At 37.8% G+C, this 22,609-nt stretch overlaps 1 protein-coding gene across 2 annotated transcripts in view; it reads right to left on the bottom strand.

The window, feature by feature from the left end:
• LOC145667541 (caspase drICE-like) overlaps window positions 1-20,775 on the bottom strand; it is a 53,179-nt gene extending 32,404 nt beyond the window's left edge. For both annotated transcript variants that reach the window (XM_081735015.1, XM_081735018.1), the window contains exons 1-2: window positions 20,587-20,775; window positions 12,240-12,481 (exon numbers count right to left, since the gene is read on the bottom strand). In XM_081735015.1, the coding sequence (XP_081591141.1) occupies window positions 12,240-12,481; window positions 20,587-20,729 (385 nt within the window). In that variant the 5' untranslated portion in view covers window positions 20,730-20,775. The remainder of the gene's footprint in view (window positions 1-12,239; window positions 12,482-20,586) is intronic.
• Between the last annotated feature and the right edge of the window lie 1,834 nt (window positions 20,776-22,609).

The raw sequence follows: 22,609 nt of genomic DNA, 5'->3' as shown, positions 1-22,609 counted from the left end.
GTGCGCTAGAAAACATCACACTTTTTCACTACGAAAAAGCTGAATCACCAGTGCGTAAATCAAATATCACGGCCCATGTTGCGGCGGACGCAAGTGTACCACAGGTGTTATTATGTACTGCCATCGTAAAAGTGAGAGGAATTAATGGTGTGTATTACCCCTTCAGACATACTAGATTGCGCGAGTGAATCTAGTTTCGACACCGAGAACTGTGTACAGAAACTTGGTCTCAAGAAAAATAAATCCAGTATTGTGATTTCCGGGATTACAGGAGCAGGAGTGGATACAGCGAATACAATGGCGGACTTAGAGTTTCAGCCATTCGGAGGAACCAATGAAACTTTCCAAACTCGTGCTGTGGTGGTTCAGAAAGTTACCTCTGATATACCCAAACAAAAGTTTCTTAGCGCTACAAACTGGTCTCATTTAGAGGGCCTAAGATTAGCAAATCCCACTTTAAACGTAGTGAGCGCCATTGACATTCTGTTGGGAGCAGACGTGTTTCTATCACTTATTTTGAGTGGTAGTGTATGGGACCACCCGGGACGCGTGTCGAATAAGAAACTAGTTTCGGCTGGGTGCAATCTGGCAATATAAGTTCGACGAGTGGTAACCTAATAGTGACGTCACATTGAGTTTCGTGCAAGATCGATGAAGCTCTTCGCCAGTTTTGGGTTTTAGAAGAGCTCCCACTTTCAAAACACCTGTCAAAGGAAGAAAGGAGTTGTGAAGAACATTTTGCAGCTACATACTACTGTGACGACCACGGAAGTAATGTGTTGAGACTACTTTTCAGGGGTAACACAGCCACTTTAGGCAGATCACGTGAAATCGTGGTGAAGAGTCTATTAAATATTAAACGGAATTTAGCTAAACAACTCTCCCTTCAACAGCAATATCTTGACTTCATGAGGAAGTACCTTCAGTTAGGGCATATGTAACTCATTCCCGCAAGCGAGAGAAATGTCCCACCTGAAACCAGTTGCTACCTGCCACATCATGTGGTTTTGAAGCCCACCAGGTCCACTACGAATGTCGTACTTTGATGGGAGTGCAAGAACAACTTCGGATGTATCTCTGAATCAGCTCATGGTGGGGCCAAAATTCCAGGACTATATTTTCCCGATTCTTGTTCGTTTTCGTGAACATCGTGTTTCCTTATGCGCGTACATCACAAAAATGTACCGGGCAGTGTTATTGCACAAGGACGACGTCGACTTCCAAAGAATTGTATAGAGAGATATTCCAAGTGCACCAATCGAAGACTACCGTTTAACAGTGACGTACAGTACTGTATCTGCTCGATTCTTAGCAACTAGATGGTTGTTCCAGGTAGCCGAAGAGGAAGGGGAAAGTATACTTTAGCAGCGAAGGCGGCAAGAAGAAATTTTTTCATGGAAGACTTCCTCGGAGGTGCTGCTAGAGTGAGCGAATCAATTGAGTTACAACAACAGCTGATTCAACTTTTGCGAGAAAGAGGCTTCAATCTTCGAAAGTGGCTTTCTAGCAAACCGGAAGTGCTCCAAGCTGGTCCTCCCCACATGCGTGAAATCAACGTACCGTTCAACTTCAACAGCGATAACAACGTCAAAACCCTCGGAGTACAGTGGTCACCTGTTAGCGACGAGATTGGGTTCAACCTAGTGCTTCCCTCTCCCCTAGCAGTATGGACAAAACGAAAAGTGTTGTCAGAAATTGCCAAGATTTTCGGTCCCCTTGGTCTTCTACCTCCAGTAACCATCAGGGCCAAGATGATGTAATAATCATTCTAGAAGGAAAGCTTCGGTTGGGACAACCCCCTCCCCCTTGAAACAAGTGCAGCCTGGCAAGAGTACTGTGATGAGTTGTTTTTGCTCTGTGAAGGTCGAACGACGCATTGTTCCTTCTGACGCCTTTAGCTGTCAAATAATATGCTTTTCTGATGCTAGTGAACGGGCCTATTAGCAGTCACCTACTTACGAGCAGAACGTTCAAACGGCTGTGTCAACGTGAGACTCATCGCTGCAAAAACTAAAGTTGCTCCTATCAAAAGAGCTTCCCAGCCCCGGTCGGATTGTGTGCCGCATTGTTGCTGACCAAATTGTTAAAAACAATTGCAAGTGCCATCAATGTAAACGTGCAAGATACAAGGGCTTTCACTGACTCTACTGTTGTATTGGCCTGGTTAGCTCAGTCACCTGATAAGTGGAAATCTTTCGTCGCAAATCGGGTATCGAAAATACAAGGAATTTTGCTTTCGTCACAATGGGCGCATACCAATAGTGAAGATAATGTAGCTGGTTGTGTTTCAAGGGACTAAAGCCCAGCGAGCTCTTAGAGCATGCCCTTTGGTGGTGCGGTCCAGAGCGGTTGCGCGAAGCAGCGTTGCCAGAGCCTCCATGTCCTCCGCGAACTTAACTATAGATGTGGAAGAGAAGAAAAAATGTGTCAGAGTTATGTGTGTGCAATCTGAAAATGGCATCGTGAACCGTTACTCCTCCCTAATGATATTGAAGCGTGTAGTGGGATAGTGTCGCAGGTTTGTTTACAACTGCAGGAATCGAATGCAGAAACGCCAGGGGGCACTTACATCTGAAGAAATGGAAGAGAGTATTTTGTGCTTGGTAAAGGAGGTACAGAAAAGAGAATTACACAGTGAAATTAAGTGCTTGGTGAATGAAGAGCCATTCCCAACATGAGTAATCTTTTATGTTTGTCTTCCTTCATTGACAAAAACGGTATCTTGCGTGTGGAGGGGGAGATTACCAAATGCAGACATATCCGTGAATATAAAGCATTCCGTACTGCTGCCCAATAAACATAAGCTAACGGAACTTTTTATCAATCATCAGCATTTAAATACTTTACATGGTGGCCCTCAAATAGTATTATCTACTCTACGACAAAATTTCTGGATTTTGGGTGGAAGAAATATAGTGAGGAAGATAATTTTGAAGTGTGTAAGATGTCGGTTTGAGGGAAGAACAGAGACGCAATTAATGGGATCTCTGCTTTCATCCCGCGTCAACCCAAGCCGATGCTTTTCTCACACGGGTGTGGACTACGCAGGACTGGTACTACTCAAAGCCAGCCGGGGGCGCAACTATTTGAAGTTCAAAGCATACATCTGTCTTTTTGTGTGTTTTCAACTAAGGCTGTACACCTAGAATTAGTATCTGATTCAAGTACTACTTTCTTCCTCGCCATCCTAAGGCGTTTTATGATTCGTCGGGGCATACATAGTGACATTTATAGTGATTGCGGGCGGAACTTTATAAGAGCTTAAGGAGTCGCTAAGAGTGAGTGTTCACACAGCCAAAAATGAAGAAACTGCTGCTCACCTTAGCAAACCGGGAATATTGTGGCATTTTAATTCCTCATCTGCACCTCAGTTTGATGGGATTTGGGAAGCAATTATACGTAGAGTAAAGCATCATTTCAAGCGTATCATGGGAAAGGTGGCGTTGAGTTTTGAGGAATATACACCACGCTAGTTCAAACTGAAGGAATTCTGAACTTCTGCCCTCTCACTCTCCTCTCGGATGACCCCAACGATCTGGCCGCTTTTAAGCCAGCTCATTTCCTTGTGGGAGAATCATTGATTTATATCCCAGATAAGGATTTCACTTCGTCCAATCTCTCTCATCTGAAAAGGTGGCAATTAGTGCAGCAGTTGTTACAGCAGTCTTCAGTCAAGAACAAAGTGGCGAAAAACCCGTGACAATTTCAAGATTGGTGACGTGGTTATTTTGAAGGAATCCCATCTGCCTCTACAGCAATGGAGATTAGGGCGTGTTCAGTGCATATATCCAGGAACTGATGGCTTAGTACGAGCAGTTAGTGTGAATACTGCCTTCGGGGATTTGAGGTGCCCTATTGCTAAACTGTGTCCATTGCCTTTCAATCCTTGAAAGTGAAGTGAAGTCATGCGAAACGCCAGCACCTTGCCGTTCAAGCATGTCCTATCATTCAATATGAATGATATATATTTTTGTCTTGTTTGTTTCTCAAGGAATATTATACATTATTATTACTTTTCGTTTTAAGCGTATTTCCTGCATGAATCTCGATCATTCATTGTGTGTGTGTGTGTGTGTGTTATTTGAAACTTAAGCGTTTCAAGGTGGGGGCTATGTTTGGGCCATTCGGCCCTCTACTTGTTTCATAAAAATAAGAACAGAAAGGAGGCTTATGTTTTCAGTGTTTGAGCCTACTGTCAGCATTCCCAAAACTTGGAACAAAATGTATATTTTATGTAGTGTCAGTTTTGCTGTATAGATGTCTCTTCAGGTCAATTTTGTTTCTGTTTGTAGCCTGTACTCTGGCAGTCTCGTGCATTTCTTTTCAAAAATACCGTTAGGTCGCTTCCGCATGTTTTTGTCAGTGTTGTGTTGTGCTCTTGTGAAGAAGCCTCATGTGCGGGATCTTCAGCGTTTGTGTGTTGTGTTTTCCTTATTGTAATACGTTATTATTTCAATCTATACAGTCCACTAATACTCTTTAAGTAGAGATGCAAAATAAATTGTTATTCTTTTGAGTAACTTTCCATGTTTAATTAAATGCGTAAAACAATAAACTATTGTTTGGCCGAGCAAAACTACCTTTTATTAAAAACAACGAATTGTATTAAAGATACTACTTATTATGAAATTCTGAACTGTGCATTTGGCAGTGCGAAGCACGTGTTAAACAGGAAACAGTTTCCTCAAAACATGCTAGCTTTGCTGCTTCTTACTGACGAAATTTTACGTCCAGTGATTGATGATGCTGAAGTTTCAAATTTCGAAAGTATGATGTCAAATTTGGAGAAGGAGAATTAGCAAAGTCCCACTACTCGCTTGTGGGTTTACTGCCTTATTAAGCCCGTTTTATAGATTATGTTATTTGTGAAGGCAGGAAGGGAAGCAGATTTGTGTGTATTTGAAAAATTGATTTATATTGCCGCTGCTGGTCACTGGAACTATTGGCAATATGCTATAACATATCTTAGGTTTATGGAAAGAATGCCTTGAACATTCCTTGAGTGGAGAACATGTTATGAAACATACCAGTAGCTTATGGAATGGTATATGGTCAGACATGATGATTGAAAACACTTTTATTAGATAGGCATGGTGAATTTGGAACTTCCTTAAAACATATAACAATGAATTTTGGCACTGTGAAATTATAGGCTTTGCTATGCATGTAACAAGCCAACTACAGAACCTTCTATGCAGTCTGAAGAATAATGCCAGACCGAAGGAGATGTTGTATCACAAAGTAGAGAGCAAAGGAAGGATTATTGGTGATTCTGAAGACAGGTAAAGCATGGCAAAGAAGTTAGAGATGTGCATAGGGCCTTTAAGTCCAGTAGATCACCCTGAAGGATTAGAAAATATTGTATCCGGAAAAATAGCATCCCGCGAGACAAATATAGACAATGCTTACAAAATAGGAAAATCTCTGGTCTCCAAAGTTGAGCAGAGTTTACTTTATGGATTGTATGCACTTCTTCATAGAGGCGTTATCAAAATCAAGGAAGGGGCAAAAAAAAAATACCACACCTAAAACTTTTTTTGCAATAGACACAACGTTACTATATAATAGTGTTGTAGCCTCTCAGATACACAAAGAAAGAAACATGCTCCACGTACCGTATTAAAATATGATCTTGCTGCAGTATCCATCGATGTTTACAGATGATGGTTGTATTCGAGAAGCTAAAGACAGTCTATTATAAGGTTAACATAGCCATACCCATGTCAGCCAGGAGTTTGTAGCAAACCATCACTGATTGTCATTTGTAGTTGTGCATATCTGTGGGTTGTGAACTGGCCAGCGAGAGGAATTGTCAGAGCTTTCTTGCAAAACTTCTGTGATAAAGTCATTGCATATTTGCAAGAAGCAGACGTCAACTTAATTTTCGACAGCTATTAAGAATACAGTATTAAATCATTTGCGAGTGCTGCTCGAGAGAGGTAGTCTGAAAGGAGGTTTATTTTGACAGAAGAAACGCCACTTCCTACCCAAAAGGGAATCTTGACAATAAAAACCAGTTGATTTAACTTTTAAGCAGATGTTGCCGACAGAGTGGCAAAGTTGTGCCTAGTAAACACTCTAATCATAACCAACCAGAATCCATCATCCATGCAAGTAACTGTGGTATTGTCATCACCATCATAGGTTTTCTGCCCGTATTGAAAGGACACTTGCAGTATCTGAGAAGCTTCCATGCTTCACGGTCCTCCGCTAACCTTTTCGTCTTCACGTATGATGTTTCTGTTTTTATATAATCCATTAATTGTAGTCTCCTTCGCTCCCTCAATCTCTTTCCCGCCACCATACTCTCAAGGACGTCCCTCATGATACAATTTCTTCTTAGGCAATGTCCTGTCCCAACCAATTTCTCCTGCTCTTCTTAACAATATGTAAAACTATCCCTTTCTCCCCCGCCATTTCTAACACCCTCTCATTCGTTTTCCACTCGACCCAACTAATTCTTTTCATTCTTCTCCACACCCGCATTTCGAAGGCTTCCAGTCGTTTTTCATCACTTTTACGTAATGTCCACGTTTCCGCCCCATATAGTACAACACTGCACACGAAGCATTTTATGAGTCTTTTTCTCAACTCTTTATTCAAGGTCTCACAAAACAGATTTTTCTTCCTCCTAAAGGCTTCTTTCGCCACTTCTATTCTTGCATTTATTTCACGTTCGCACTTCATGTCATTACTAAGAATACTACCGAAATATCGAAAACTATTCACTTGTTTTATTTTCTCCCCTCCCACTTTTATATTTGACTCAAACCTCTTCGTTCCAATCACCATGGCTTTTGTCTTTCTAACATTTATTTTCATCCCGTATTCTTGAAAGCCCATCCTCAAGTTTTCTAACATTTTATTGATTTCCTTTTCAGATTCTGCAACAAGCGCCACATCGTCTGCAAATCTTAGGCATCTCTTCATTCTACCTCCCACAGAAATGACATCGTCATCATGTAAACTCTTTTTCACTATCTCTTCTCGATAGACATTAAATAGTGTTGTTGGTACTCAGAAACCAATTCGTTACTTTCTGCCTTATATGAGAAAGATCTCATATTCTTTACCGGTGGGTAACGTACTCAAAATGGCTGACACGTTCCCAGGTTGTACTGCGATACTGATCCGTTGAATAAGGAAAAATTTAGATCGTTTATCTTCCGATATAAGTGAAATACGCTGACTGATTTCCTTGAGAAAATTAGCTCTTTCTTGTCCCCAAATACCACTTGTCTCGATGGGAATTGGAACAAACCATTATTTATAAACGAGATTAATATATTTATTCCTCTTGTCGGTCTCCTTACGAGCAGCTACGAGATCTATGCGTGATGGTGAATGTAGAAGATTGGAAGAAGCATAAGTATCTGTGCAGGTGAAGTCTCAAACTAGGGCTTTCCGTTTTTCTAGGGCACTAAAGTCATTCCATCTGGTCTTTTCGGTCTGAGTGGCTGCATCCGTTTGGTTCTCGTACTGATGGGACACCCGCAGATCTGAGAGCTCTCAAAATGATATCGTTCACACTTGAGTGCCGTGATTTTCTACCTGCGCTGCTCTTGCATGATATGCCATGTAAGCCTCTCTTATCGATGAGGGCATTACAAGCACGGCAACGATGTTGTTCGCAAATATTTGCTCTTAACCGCTGAGCTGTAGCTATACGAAAACTTTCATTGCTAAGATGTAGACCAACAGAAGATTGTGGTACACCTTTCTCTTCCTCACGCAGATGAAGGCCGAAGGGAGTAACTAATTGAATTATTCTGTCCTGTTCTACTTTTGGAAAAACGAAATGCCTTTAAAATCTGGACTGTATCGAGATTGCAAGTTCGGAACCACGACGGTGTAGCCCTCGGAAGAAGGTGAATTATCGGATGTATACTGTACAATTAGATAAGTTGTACTAAATACAAATAAAAGAACAACTTAAATCTCCAGATGTAAATAGTAGTTTCATCGTCCATTTATCTCAAGTAAGTTGTAGATACATAGCACCCTTAAAATATTCAATTAGACCTGGCAATTAATGCAATTAATAATGAATTACAAATGCATATCTTATTTCGAGTTGCAAACCATGTAATCTCAGCTCTGCAATTATTGACAGTTACTTGCTCATTGGACATTTGACAAAACTTCAAAATGCACGATAAAATAACTTCTACCGTTATTTGTCGCAGTAGTAACTCAATATAATATCAATATATTAAAAACATTTATAATAAATATCGAAGAACATACACATGCACCTATGTTTGTAATAGTCAAATTCCAGTTCCATTTTACTAATCAAAATTGCAGGTTAGATGTTCTATTATGACCAATAAACTAAATATCAATTAATTGCGATTAGTACTTCTGCTCAAACCCAATTTTGAAGAACATAAGATCACGTTATCTTCAAAACTCACTTTCTTATAAACAATAAATATTATGAACAACTTACTTGGTTTAATGACATCAAAAGAAAAATACACCCGATCTGTTTTGTACAGCTAATGTCAATTTTAGGATTCCGAGATAAATATATTTTACAGATTCTTCATTTTTATGAAAATTCTTAAGCCAAAATATTAAACAGGATTAGTTTGAGAATAATTTGTCATTACCCTTTTTAACAACACAATGTATCAAAGTATATTTTGTATCAATCTTGGTTACAAAACTTTCAAAGGTAAATTATATCTGCTAGAAAGTCCATTGTGCAGTATTCTAGGTGCAGATAAAGAATATTATCGCATATCACGAGATACGTAATAAACAAAACGGAATATGAATTTCATTGTACATAAACACAAGTTAATTAAGAAACACGTACAGATTGATATAATGTCGGCAAATAACAAATAAAATTAAATCAGCCAACATTGAAAAGCTGAAATAAATATGAACATTAAGAAATTAATTCATGACATTACTCTGTAAACGGATCGGTAGAGACGGTCCGTTACAAGATGACGATAGAGCTTGAAGCCATGCACCGTTTCCCGGGGACGAGACAGCGAGGAATCTGGTCTTGTCTTCGATCTTATGAGTTGATTGTATTAATGAGGAAATATAATGTTTTACTATGGGTTCATCCCAGGCTGATTGAAGATTTCTTTTCTCGTTAGCCGGTGTTACAACATTAAATAGTATTGCGTGAGGCAGCATCCTTATCGAACTCCCCTTCCAATGTCACTCTCTTCCGTCAGTTCTTCACCTATCCTAAGACTTAGTTGTTGGTTCATGTATAAGTTTCTTATGAGTCTTCCACCTTTCCATTCCAACCCTATCTTCTTTAGAACTCCCAACAACAATTCCCAATTCACGCGGTCAAAATCCCTTTCTAGATCAATAAATACAACATACACCTCTTTCCCTTTTTCTATAAATCTTTCACCGATCGCCCTTAATAATCCAATAGCATCTCTTGTGGTTTTACCTTTTCTGAACCAGAACTTCTCTTCCTCAACTTCTTCATTTGTTATTCCATATAACCTGTCCAGTATTCGGAGCAAAATTTTAGCTGCATGAGATATGAGACTAATAGTTCTTTAATCCTCACATCTCTTTGGGTTCGATTTTTTACCTATCGGTATCATGATCGTCTTCAGGAAGCCTTTTGGGTACTCTCCTGTTTCATGTATTTCATTGCATTGTCAGAACAATTCTTTCTTCCCCTTATCTCCCATATTTTTAATGAATTCGATTGATATATTATCTATCCTGGTTGCCTTTCCATTCCTAATCTCGGATATAGCATTTTCAAACTCATCCCAAAGAATACTAAATACTTTATCATCCTCCCTACTTCATTTTCTACTTCAACATTTAGACTACACGGTCTATCCCTACTCTCATATAAGTCTTCAATGTGTTCTTTCCATCTTCCTATGACCTCATTTCTCTCGCTGACTACCTTCCCATTCTTATTTCCTACTGTCATCGTAAAAACCCTCTTGTTTCCTCCGAAATTCCATAGATTTCACCTCCTTGTACATTTCCTCATATTTCCACTCTTTCTAATTCTTCCATGTCCTCACATTTTCTTTTGTAAAACTATTCCCTTGCTCTGTCTGTTTCTCTTCCTAATTCGTTAACTTTCTGTACATCTTTCTGCCCTCTTCTGTATCAACCTGTTTCCACGTCTTCCTTTCCCTCATTTTCTGCAACATCTGCTCTGTAACCCATGGTTTCTTAGCCGTTTTTCGTTCGCGGTAACCTACTGCTTCTTCTGCAGCCTGCTGTAATCAAAGTTTAATGTGTTCCCACCGTGCGTTACTACCTGCGCCTATTCTTTCCTAGTTTGATTTTTTTTCTCGAATTTTTGAACGAAAAGATTTCTTAATTCCCCGTTTTTCTCAACTTTTCAGTATTCAACACTTTGTTGCCTACTTTTCTTTTGTCTACATTTTTCAGTTGAATATCTACTTCGGCCAGACAAGATTATGATCAGAGATATGTGGTATTATTGCAGACCAAATTTATTTACAAACCTTTCATGAAGAGGCAGATATAATGATGAAACATCTGATTGTAGAAGTGAGAGAAAGAGGCAATCAAACAGTCCATGTTATTTGAGATGACACTGATGTCTTTGTCCTGTTCCTTTATTATTGCTACGAACTCTCCACGTTAAATGAAATCTACATGCTGTCATTTAGAGAAGCAAGGACTGTAGTTGACATACAAACTACAGTTGAAAAACACAAGAATATCATTTTAAGTTTACCTACAGTCCACGCTCTTTCGGGATGTGACATTTTTGCTAGCTATTATGGCACAGTAGAAGTTCTAAAATGTTTCAATCTGGCTATGAACTGCAGAAATTCGTTACATCGATAGTGATTTAACAGACATAATAAAAGAAGCTATGAAGTTTGTCACTGCTTGTTATGGACTTGAATCTCTTGACATGACAGAATGCAGAATAGCTCTGTAGTCGAGAAAAATTAGTCGCGCACAGATTCATCCTCCTGCTTTCTCATATATTCCATCAACAACTAAAAGTTTCGTAGAAAATATTAAACGGGTTCACTTTCAAGTAGGTTTGTGGCTGTCAGGAAATAACGAGACTTTGCCAGATATCAACCCCGTTTGTTTTGGGTGGTTTAAAGACGAAGAAGACAAGCAGCTGATTCCCATTACCATTCCAAAACGCACTGCTATAGCTCCCCAAGATATTTCTGACATGACGAAGTGTTCCTGTCGGCCAAATAAACCTTGCTCAACAGTGAGATACAACTGTAGGTCAAATAATATTTCGTGTGTCACTGTTTACCCTCAAAAGATAATTGTTGTAATTCACATACATTGGGAGAACAAGAAAGGATCAGTGATAGTGAAGATGATTTAGTGATCGAGAATTAATTAGTTATTGTTCAGGACACGTTAAAAATATAGCTAATGTGATAGAAGAATAAAATAATATTCAAGTTACAAATTACAACTTTTCTTTGCTGTTGCATGACTACCGTAAAATTGTTCATTAAAAAGAAGTACTTAAGAGATATTTGGAGAATAAAAGTTACATTTTAACACTGAATAGACTTCATTTTTAATTCTAGACCTTAAAAACACAGAAAATGACACCTTGATGACATAAATCACTTTACATTTACAATATCCATATTTGATCTGCCATATTGGACGCCATCTTGAATATTTAGATTTCTGTAGCTTCGTTTAAGAAAAAGACTTCATTTTTGAATTCCTCGATCCAGAGAACATAGAAAATGACACCTTGTTTATAGAAATCGCTTTACATTTACAATATGTATATTTGATCCGCCATATTGGACGCCATCTTGAAATTTTAAATTTGCCCAATGATAACAAAGTAGCATTAAACGGTTTCGAAATCGACACATAGTAAACTATCAAATTTAATCATAAAACCTTTGCCATACCACAAAGGAAGTTTTCCTGTCTAGTGCCAGGACTATTACGATGAAGGATCAATATTTATGCAGAGTATGAGATGATACTGCAGGAAGTGTTAAGGTACGAGATGCTTCGTTCAACTGTCAAAATTTAGTGGGAGACAAAACGAAAAAGTACGAAATGGTACTGAATTACTGTTTGCACTGGTTGACATAGTAACAGTAGTCAGTTTGTTTATTTGATAGTTGGAACAGTGTTCATATATATATCCTGTTTCTCTTTCTCTCTGATGCTACAGTTAATAAGAACTTAGTTTATTCATTCATACATAAAAGGTTAAAAATACGAGGAACCTATAATATATTTACCTTGTTTGATAACAGAAAGCATTTCTCTTCGCTTCTTATCCTTGTAAATAGAAACATCAAATTTAAGTTTCTTGAAAGTTTCTTCTAACATATTACAATCTGCATTCGTTCCAGAACGGGCAGATATCCTCTTAAAGTTTTCGTGATTGAAGATGATTGCTTGACCTCTTTTTCTACGATTCATTGGGTAACTTTCGGCATCCATTGGAATAGAGGTCGATGGCAATACATTATCCGGAGAGCTAAAATTAAAATGTAACATGTTTGAATTGTATTCACTCACAATCAAAGGAATATTACTAAATAATACTAAATTTATACAACTAGATATTTTTTAAAAAAAATATTAATTGGAGTAGTATGAATTCAAAAGTGGAGATGTGAAATTAATGTTTCCTTTCTTCAATCCAAAGAATGAAATCAGGTCAAAATGATTTAATTCGTTAAAAATTGATCTCCTAGTTACGTTATGCCTTTACAGTATGAATAATTAGCAAAAATAAACTCTGGTAAAGACAATGAAAGGGATCAACCGAAACTTACATCTATGGAATATAGATAGCCACTCATGATGACGAATTGATTCCATTAACGAACTCTGTCAGGATAAAGCATTTTAATATCGAATGCAAAAACCAGTACTCAAAATTCCGCTTACATGTATAGAATATGGGCAGTGGCGTATTTAGGATTTTGTTTCGGCGCGGCTATGCACAACACGGGGAAGCAGGGGGTAATTGTCCACCTGAGTTTGATAATTAAATATTTTTTTAATCGATTATCTACTAATATACTAGAAATAAAAGTGAAACTCGTATGTCGGTGGAGTATCTTACTATCCCTCAGGCAAATCGGAAATGACGTTTCTGCAAACACATGTTGAAAATGAAATGAAATCTTTGTGTTTTAGGTCCCACGGTTATGCCGGTGAGGCTAAAGGAGACGGTGATGGTGAGTAATGAATTAAATGGTGGAATGAAAAAAGTGGGAGGAAACGGGAGAACCCCGAGGAAACCCACGCACACGGTGTTTGTCCACCACAAAGTTAACTGAGCGGGGGCTGGGATCGAACCCGAGACTCCAAGCAGCAGAGGTGAACGCTCTACCACTGAGCCACCGCGACCCCACAAACACATGTTGAATATTTGTAATCTCATTTCAACTTAACTTACTTCATTGTAGAAAAAAATGAAATATTCAGTTTTTACCTGAAAGAAAATGTTGAAACAAGTCGAAGCTGAAATATAATGATTTGCAGTTTTAATGTTAAGAAATGGAGGCTCGTGAATCTTATGTGATATGATACACACAAAATTTTAGCAGTGAATCTAAACTTTTATTCTATTCATAGAAGAAAAAGGAAGCATCTTCTTGGCTTACCTAATTTCCTGGGCTATTTCTTTTGATTTCTTTAATTCAAACATTTAACTTTCTTTATAACTAAACGATGTAAATATTCCTTTGCTATAATAACTAAAGTCCCGTTATGTTGATACCGGTCCAAGTTGGTATGGAACACGAACACCAGTTTCCCTTATCAGCTCCTCTTAGTTTTGGTGTTACTGACTACGGCCGACTTGAATCACAACTAACGAAGTTCTAAAATATGAGAGGAGAAACGAAAGAAAGTAACAACTAAGAAAAAGAAACAGAAGAGTAGAATCTACGAAAGAAAGAATAAAACAACGCAGTTCTTACGTGGAATTAAATTTGACAAATAAGGTATTATTTCTGAACAAAGAACATAAGAAAATGGAAATTCAATGAAATTCTTAGAAATGGTAGGAAGGATTATTGTTGTACGTGGAATGTGAAAAAAAAAACATTCCGCGAGGGTTTGAGCCCGATATCCCCCTAAATACGCCACTGGGTATGGGATATGTATATTATATTGTCTGGTATCACTAACTTCTATCAATGTATGGCAACCTGCGAACTTCTTGCACTCAAACAAAGAAGCTTACAAACAAACTGACGTAACAGAACATTAGTTGGAAATGACTGATCTAAACTTTGTATAAGAACCAAAAATGGCGGAACGTGATTGGTTGGAAAGTAAACATGGAGACTTAAGGGATTGGCTGGAGGCCTCAGCAAATAGAAATTAAACTTTTTTAATATAACAATGACTATATATGTCTGTTAAAAGAATTTAAACTTTGTCACAACAAAGACTATATATATGTCTGTATTTTCCTTTATGTTCTATAGTGTCTGAAGAAGGATATGTTAGATATCCGAAACCGTTACATATTATAGTTTAAAATACAGTGGGTTTGAAGCTTTGGTCAGTGTTTCTTTTGTTAAAATAATCAATCCAAACCAATGGATAGTCTTACTAAACGGTGCAAGTAAGATATTGGAATAAGATTTGTTCATAATCGAAATAACACTTCCAAGCTTTCGTGAATGTCGCCACCAATATTCGATGTGATTTACACCGATAACGCGACATATATCCCATCAAAATTTTCATATGTGTCACTATTCCCCAGAACTACTATTTCACTAAAGCAAATGCAGTAGCTCTAGCAATACTATATAGACGTTGTTGTTCGAAACCTCATACGCGAGGGTAGAATCAAATCAAATAAAGAACTGTCTAATTTGCATATCAACACTAATGATAATCATTAGGTTGCAACTATTCTAATTTTTATTGTTGAATGGTGTTCCGAGATTATCATTTGTTTGTGTGTGTGTAAAAAACTTTCAAAGCAGTAGCAGCAGCATCAGAAGTGCAATATTGATTCAAAGTTTAGGGAATTGCTCTTTAAATCTGAAATAGTTTTCTTTGAAAATATGTTTTAGTCTTTATGACTAAGTGCTTTTATCTATATTTACCCTTAGCTATAAATCAGAATAAGAATTTTACAAAGGTAAAACTTCCGTTGTAAACGTTTGCTTAGTACGTAGAGGATGGGACGTTTGACAGAACGATGGAGCGGCTGTGAATGTTATGTAAACTCTGGATCAGTACATATGAGTTACAATTGGTAAATACCTTCACGCATTAACTCAAACATTCACGCATTAACTCAACCAATATCTTGTACATTTCCTCGATACAGAATTGTCTTTTTTTTTTTAATATTTATATAATAAAGTAAAAAATTAGCCTTACGTATTGTTTATCTTTTGGGGCAGTTCCGCGTTCGATTTCCAGCGGGAACACTCGGTGTTAAATGTGAAACAGCTTTCTCAAGCCAGCCATCCTGAGTGAGATTTTTCGTGAATTTTTTCATTCTCGTCATGCAAGTGCTGGGATGGTATCTAATACACAGATCCCAGGCCGCTTCCTTTCTCCCCCTTCTACTGACACTGCGTTCGCCAAGGAACGTCATCCCTATACGTGGCGGGCCTAAGGCCATAGATGCTGGTAATGGCGAGAAATATGTATAAATAAATAATAATTATCTTTCAGATTTTTGTATAGATTTTTTACATTGGTGTGGATTATTCAGTATAAAAATAAAAAATCCAGACCCATCGATCTCATTTTAACATGACTATGTAAACAGTATAAATAAAAACGTGATTTCCCCTTGTTTCCCTAATTTTACACCCATGGAAAGGAAAATTTGCAGTTTAAAAATCTGATATGAAGCCAAGCTCTATTGAAATTCGAAAGTTGGAATAATCACATTTGCAGCTTTAATACTGAGAACAAGTTTTGTACAGTATCACCTCGTAAGGATTTCGGTTGTCAAGTTATTCTCTCAGCACGAAAGTTACAATAATTTAATTTTCCAATTTTCGGATATCAATAAAACTTGGCATAATTTCAGATCTCTATTCTTTTTCTGTCGTACGAAGTGATAAGTGTACGAGAATTTGGTTATATATATTTTTTTAAAAAATTATGTTCTTGGTGGTATTCAAATATGCAGACACAGCCGCAAATCCAGAATATGGTCAAGGGAGGGGCTAAATCATATTTTGCCGTTCTATCCAATGTAAGGAAAGTAGGATTGAACCCCATTTTATCCAGTGTATACCTGAGCTTTAAGGGAGAGGAGCTATAGCCCCTATAGCCCTCCCCTTGGATCCGCGCCTGTGCATACACACGCATACACACATAAAACAGGTTCATGGAAAATATTTGAACCCCTTTAGGATACGTCTTTTATCCAAAGTGTCATTTTAAGAATCTAGCTAATCATATTCCAAAATTTCTTCTCAAACGGCTCAGCCTTTTTCCCGTGATGTAATCTCAAACAATAGATAATATGGATTTTGGACGTTTTATTTTTCCACCTTTTTTTGCTTCCCCATACCAATAATGACTGAATTTGGACTTTAAACGACGTCGGAAGTGTCATTATTATCTCAACATACCGAAAACTATGAGTTGCGAGGTAACATTGGTCGTTCTCGATTATTGTTACATGTCGCCCCCTTCCTATCCTAGGAGTGCTAGGAGCGTCTACCTGCTAAGTAGCCTTCTCTAAATTGTAAGTTAGATGGGTGCCAAGTTTAGTTGAAATTGCTCTATGCATTCCAGAGTTAAATAAGAACAATTTGCATGCATTTTATATATGCTACATAGTATAGTAGTGACACCCTACAGGGTGGCCAGAAATTTTCTTCAAACCCGAACTATATGCGTGTAAGAATGTAAGATGTTAAGATATCTAAGATTTTGAACCTTCCATCTTGATCATTGATATGGCAGCAGTGTTCCCCACGTGAATTGCCACATGATTGACGCGCAACTGCCACGTGACTGCCCTCGGAGATTAGAAAATAAAGTCTCCCGTTGGGCAGTTCATTGTCTAGTCTTTCCTTGTTTGGTCGCTTCGGTGATTAGGAGCCATCAAGTCGTCAGACTTGATCACGTTTGAGAAGTAAGTTTTTCGCCTGGGAAACATTCCGGGTGCCCCTCGTTTCGGTCGTCTACCAACCCGAAAGGAATCGTGTGCAGAAGTTGGTGTGTCAGCGAGGAGTTCACCCTACAAGTCGATCAGATAGTGCATTATCAAATACGTATTGTTAATGTAGGGATGAATGAAGTAAGTGCAAGTGTAAAGATACTTTTTGCCACCCTGTACAACCTAAGATAGCATTCAAGTAATAGGCCTGAGTGTTTTTATTGGTTATTCGTTTTCTCCCTTAGAAACACGTATTTTCGAGTTTCTTTGAAAACGTGTATTTCACAAATAAGTGGACCTATAGTAATCAAACAGAAACCTATTATTTTTGCTGCAATATAGGAAAGAGGGTGACGTGCAGTTTCTCACGGTGCAATTTCACACGGTCCTGTTTATCAGATTAATCATTCTGCAGGTGTCGTGCACTTTCATACGGTCCATCTGTCATTCATTTGATTCATCCTGAAAACGCTTTCACTATAGGGGGAGGGAGGACACAAAACAAATGTCAACTAATTAAGAACAGAATAATAGCAAATACAAATTAAAATAAATACGAACAATTGCAATTAATGCTAGAGGAGGAGAGCTTTGATTATTCACTATCACAAAACGAATAATCAAAATAACCGGAAATTAAAATAACTGCGAACAAGAGAGAACAAAAGATAAGCAAACGAAAGTTATAGTAAAGAAGGAGAGAAAATAATAACATAAACAATATGAAATTGAAATAAATAAGAAAAATAATAATAAAAACTATTGCAAATTAAAATAGGTGAAAACAAAAAAGAATAACAAATGAAAATAAATAAGAACAGAAAAGGATCAATCAAATATTGTAATCATTAGGAATAGAAGATAGAAAAATCACAAATTCAAATAAACAAATAATAAAATAAGCAGCACATCAGATAATTCAGTCAGTAAGTTCAAAAATCGAAACAAAAAAAGATGTGTCCGCCCCAGAGCATAGAAAAAAATTGTGATTTGTAAAACAAAAAACATTAGCTCCATACTCCAAGGTGATTTGAAGAAGAACCTTGTCGTCTTGTTATTTTCCGAGCGAACAACACATCGTTAAGCTGAAACTTTCATATTTTTGTACATCATCAATCCATTTTGTACAATTCATAATTCATTATTCCAGCTTTTGGAGATGGACAGGAGGAAGTTCGAGGGAGGTTTTTTTCTTGAGACTCGACTCGAAACAGACATATTTGAGCTCGAGTCGAGAACTCGGCTCGAAAAATTTCCTCCAACTCGACCCGAATTCAGGTCAAGTTTCGAGTCAAGTTGAGCCAAATCGAGCCAAATACTGTGTATAGTTTCAAATACTTTTTTCAAGTATCCTACATAGGCATAGGCTACAACTTCTCACGAGGTTCTCGGTTTGACTTCGGGAGGAGCAAGTATTTGGGCTTGAGCTAAAAGTTATAGGGCGCCGGGCAAACATGTTCAAAACTTTCGGCCCGGGTTGAGGGTTGTCAACGGCTCGAGCGGCTCGGATCACAGCTCATTCACTATCGAGCTGAACCCAAAGTTAGCCGAGCTAACAACTCATCCAACCAAGCTTGAGCCGAACTCAGTCGATGGTTTACCTGAGCAAAACCGAACCGAACCGAACCATGGGCTCAGTTGAGCCAAATCAAACCGAGCCGATAGACTCGTTTCAACCCAGTCTGCTCAAGCCATCGGCTCAATTGACCCGAGCCGATGGTTGATGCAACCGAGTCGACTCCAGTTGTTTTCTGAGTTGAACCGGGCAGAGCCGCTTGACATCACGACCCAGGTTGGGCTCATCAATTCGACCGTGGGGGTCTCAGCTTTGATGGTAAGAACTACACTATATACTTATATTGGTGCTCACGACATTTGAGCCTGTCTCGTTATAAAAATGTATAGTCGTTTCGTTATCGCGACGAGTCGAGATGCGAGCAGTGTCTTTTCTCGTGAGCAATTCCGAAAGTATTCGACATTACTGCTTCAAATCTCATGGTTTCTCTTTCCACTAGTCAAGTTATAATTTCAAAACGAGTTAGAACGAGCTGACCGAGCGAGCTATTTATCAAACTCGACCCGACATAATTACCTTTGACTCGACCCGAAACTCGACTTGAATTTGAGTAGAGTTTTAGCGAGACTCGTGCCCATACTTAAGCTCAAGCTTCTCAAGTATTTGGTTAAAGTCTACGCCATTTCCTAGTTTCTCCAGGACTAATTGCAATCTGTGGTCAAGATGGATGTAAGTTGATTTTCTACGCTTCTCCGGATTGTAACTTTTAAGCCCTGTCTCGCAAAAACATGAAAACTAAGCGTGGTTTCTGATTTTAGTACACTCGCAAGCTTTAAGATACATGGTGTACTCTAAAATATGCTGAAATTTAACGTATTGCGCCAACCCTCCACTGGATTGTTTGTTCTGTGTCTTTAACCATTGCAGTTTTATATTTCTATGAATGTTTGAAATGTCCATCCATTGTTCAATGAAATAATCGTTTAACTATTCGATTTTCTGGTCAGACATACGGTCCTCCATAACGATGAGCCAACCTTCATCGATCCTGCTTGATGATATTAATGCTAAGGCACTATGCATACGAAAATGATGACGTACCTCTTCACTGTAGAGGTATCCTTCGACGAGACTTTAAAAACATCCGCCAGAAGCTGTGGTTAAAATGGTGATAGCAGCGAGAAACCAGTGAATTAGGAAACACCGCACGCAATGCATTGATTGCAGCAAGCTCAAAATTCACATCCCGGACTCGAGATTCGTTCTGGTCAGACCACATTTTAAGAAATGTATGTTCGTATTATTTCATCTGGCATCAATGAATACGCGACTGGTATAACCAATGTCTTTATCATGTTTGGTTCCCATATCTGCGTGTATGGTGTGCAATTGAAAAAAAAAAAATACTTGAAGCTAGTATGAATTGAATTGTTCGTATTTATTTTAACTTGTGTTCGCTCTGTTTCTGTTCTTACATAGTTGGCATTTGTTCTATCCTCCTACTCCTTATAGTGAAAGTGGTTTCAGGATGAATCACATGATTGACAGGTGGACCGTGCGAAAATGCACTACACCTGCAGAATGATTAATCCGATGAGGAAGATAGTACGACACTGCTCGGATAATAAGCACCGTGTGAAACTGGACCGTGCGAAATTGCACGGAATCGGAAAGAGAAAATAGCATGCTTGTTAATTTGCTATCTGAGTTGGAAGAAAAATATATGTAAATGCTCGGACATAGAGCAAGGGGACAAACACATAAATAAAAATCTAGCACTGAATCTCCACAAAATATTAAACCATTTAGATCGTTCACCAATCTCCACTTTAGTCTATTTTTTCCTGCTTGCTGCATTTATTACAATTATCTAATATGCTTGAGTAGATTAAATAAACAAAAGCTAATAGTGACATAGTTGTAATTGTTTTCTAAATATATCTGAAGATAGTTTTCTTACCTTAAACCGGAAGTGTTAAAGGGCTTAGAATCAACTTCACAACGACCCCATCGACTTTCTGTTGTAAAGTCTTCTTCAATAACAGCCTCGGCGCCATCAGTCAGAGACTTGGCTGATGGTTTTCCTGGTTGTTCAGAATCCATCTTAGACCAAAAATTTCAGCGATATTCCACTACTTACGTCTATTAAACTATAGGCCTATGCAGTGTAAGTTGCATCTCTTGAGTCGTCTATATGAAAATATAAACTGATATTTTAAAAACAATTTATACACTTATGTTAAGGCTACAACACAAAGGTAATAATGTCTTATATCTTATCTTGAGGAGTTTTAAGATAACTAGTTTGTCAATCTTTGGAAAATGATTTTTGTTTATTTTTGCCCATTCGGTTTCCTGCAGACAGTTCTAAAAATTAAAGAAAAAAAAGAAAAGAAAATCTTATCTCTTAAATATTACTAATCAATGCTGCAGACTGTTGTTTGTTTTAACTCCCACTCAACGCCCACAAAGTGTCTTAGGCAAATACACATTAAGGAAATGCCACTTATGCCAATCGTAAAAGTGCACACGCTTTTTTTCTTTTTTTTTTAACTAATTTCAAGATTTGGAATCTAATGCATCTGTGCAATTATTTTTAAACATATCTGTGCATGAGGTCTTCAGAAAAATTACTTGAAAGCTGGGATATTTAGTCTGTATTTGTTTGTATCCCAGCTTTGATGTGAATGTTTCAAGGGCACATGGACACTTTTACCATTCGTATGAATTGTATCATACATCTTCCAGAGAGAATATTTCTAGATCCCTAGTGACCATTGCTCAATCAGCAGTTGGAATAGAGTACTTTGTTACTCAGTAGCATACATTGAAAGTAACTAACCAGGGTTCGAATCAACGGGGGCATTTTCCCACTCTTGTTAACTAATTTCCTTCGTCAAAGACGAATTTCTCAGTTGCTAGGGAAATACTTACCCCATTTCATGTTTATCGTTGTATGTAAAGAAAACAGAAACGTTACGTGCTCGTATACAAATGCTGGAAATACAATGACACGATTTATTGTTTCCTTGCAGAAATGAACGAGATGTAGCCAAGGGGAATCTATTAGGTCCAGGTCCTCAGAAGGGTAACATTCATAAGTTCTAAACAGCATAAGACCTAAAAATATAGGCACTGGACCTAAATTTTAGGACTTGTGCCGTTTAGGACGTGCCGCGAAATGATTTTTAGGTCATGTGCCGTTTAGGTCTCATGCCGTTTAGGGATTGTGTCTTTTTCATTCACCTGCTTTAGTTCTGAAATTCGCCACCACCACACGAAATTGCGACGATGCAGTAACTAGTTGCAATAATGTTACGAACGTAGCTAATTCCAACGGTAACAGCTATATTTGTATTACTAAAATTATTATCATCATTATCCGGTGCTGTAGTCCTAAAATTTTCAGAGGGTATACGCTGTTTTGTGATTATCTATAATTGCTATAAAAAACATAGAAATCATTTTTAATTAACAAAGTAAAACGCATGTATTAATTAATACAATTAAAATATAAATGATACATTACTGTTTTATAGCCTAAAAGTATTTCATGTTGTTTTCTTGATGACACTTCTTACTTAAATAACAGAATTAATAACATAAATAGGCGTAGGCATGGGGAAGGAACCAACTCACTCCTTGAAAGAGCAAAAAATCGCGTCCGATGTGAAGATCCGATCCGATCAAGAAAATTTTGCCCTTTAACTCTATAAAATCGTTAAGATCTGATTTTTTTTTTCAATTAATATGTTTTGTATTGCACAAAGTTACGTATTAACATTTGCATAATATTGAAAATACGCATACCTTAGTTTAAAAATATCGAACAAGTTTGGCTCCCTTCAGCAGAGAACAAGTTTTTAAGCAATTGAAATATCACAGCATCAACCTTCAAAATACATGAGTATCCTCTCAGAACAAAAATGCGTCATTTTGAATCCTCTCATCTTAAAACTAACAATTTTGTTTATTGGTTCCTT

The sequence above is a fragment of the Thermobia domestica genome, chromosome 1 (assembly GCF_964235325.1).
Source record: "Thermobia domestica chromosome 1, izTheDome1.hap1.1, whole genome shotgun sequence".
Classification (NCBI taxonomy): domain Eukaryota; kingdom Metazoa; phylum Arthropoda; class Insecta; order Zygentoma; family Lepismatidae; genus Thermobia; species Thermobia domestica.
Note: the sequence above shows the minus strand (reverse complement) of the source record. Positions and strands in the feature narration are given on the sequence as shown.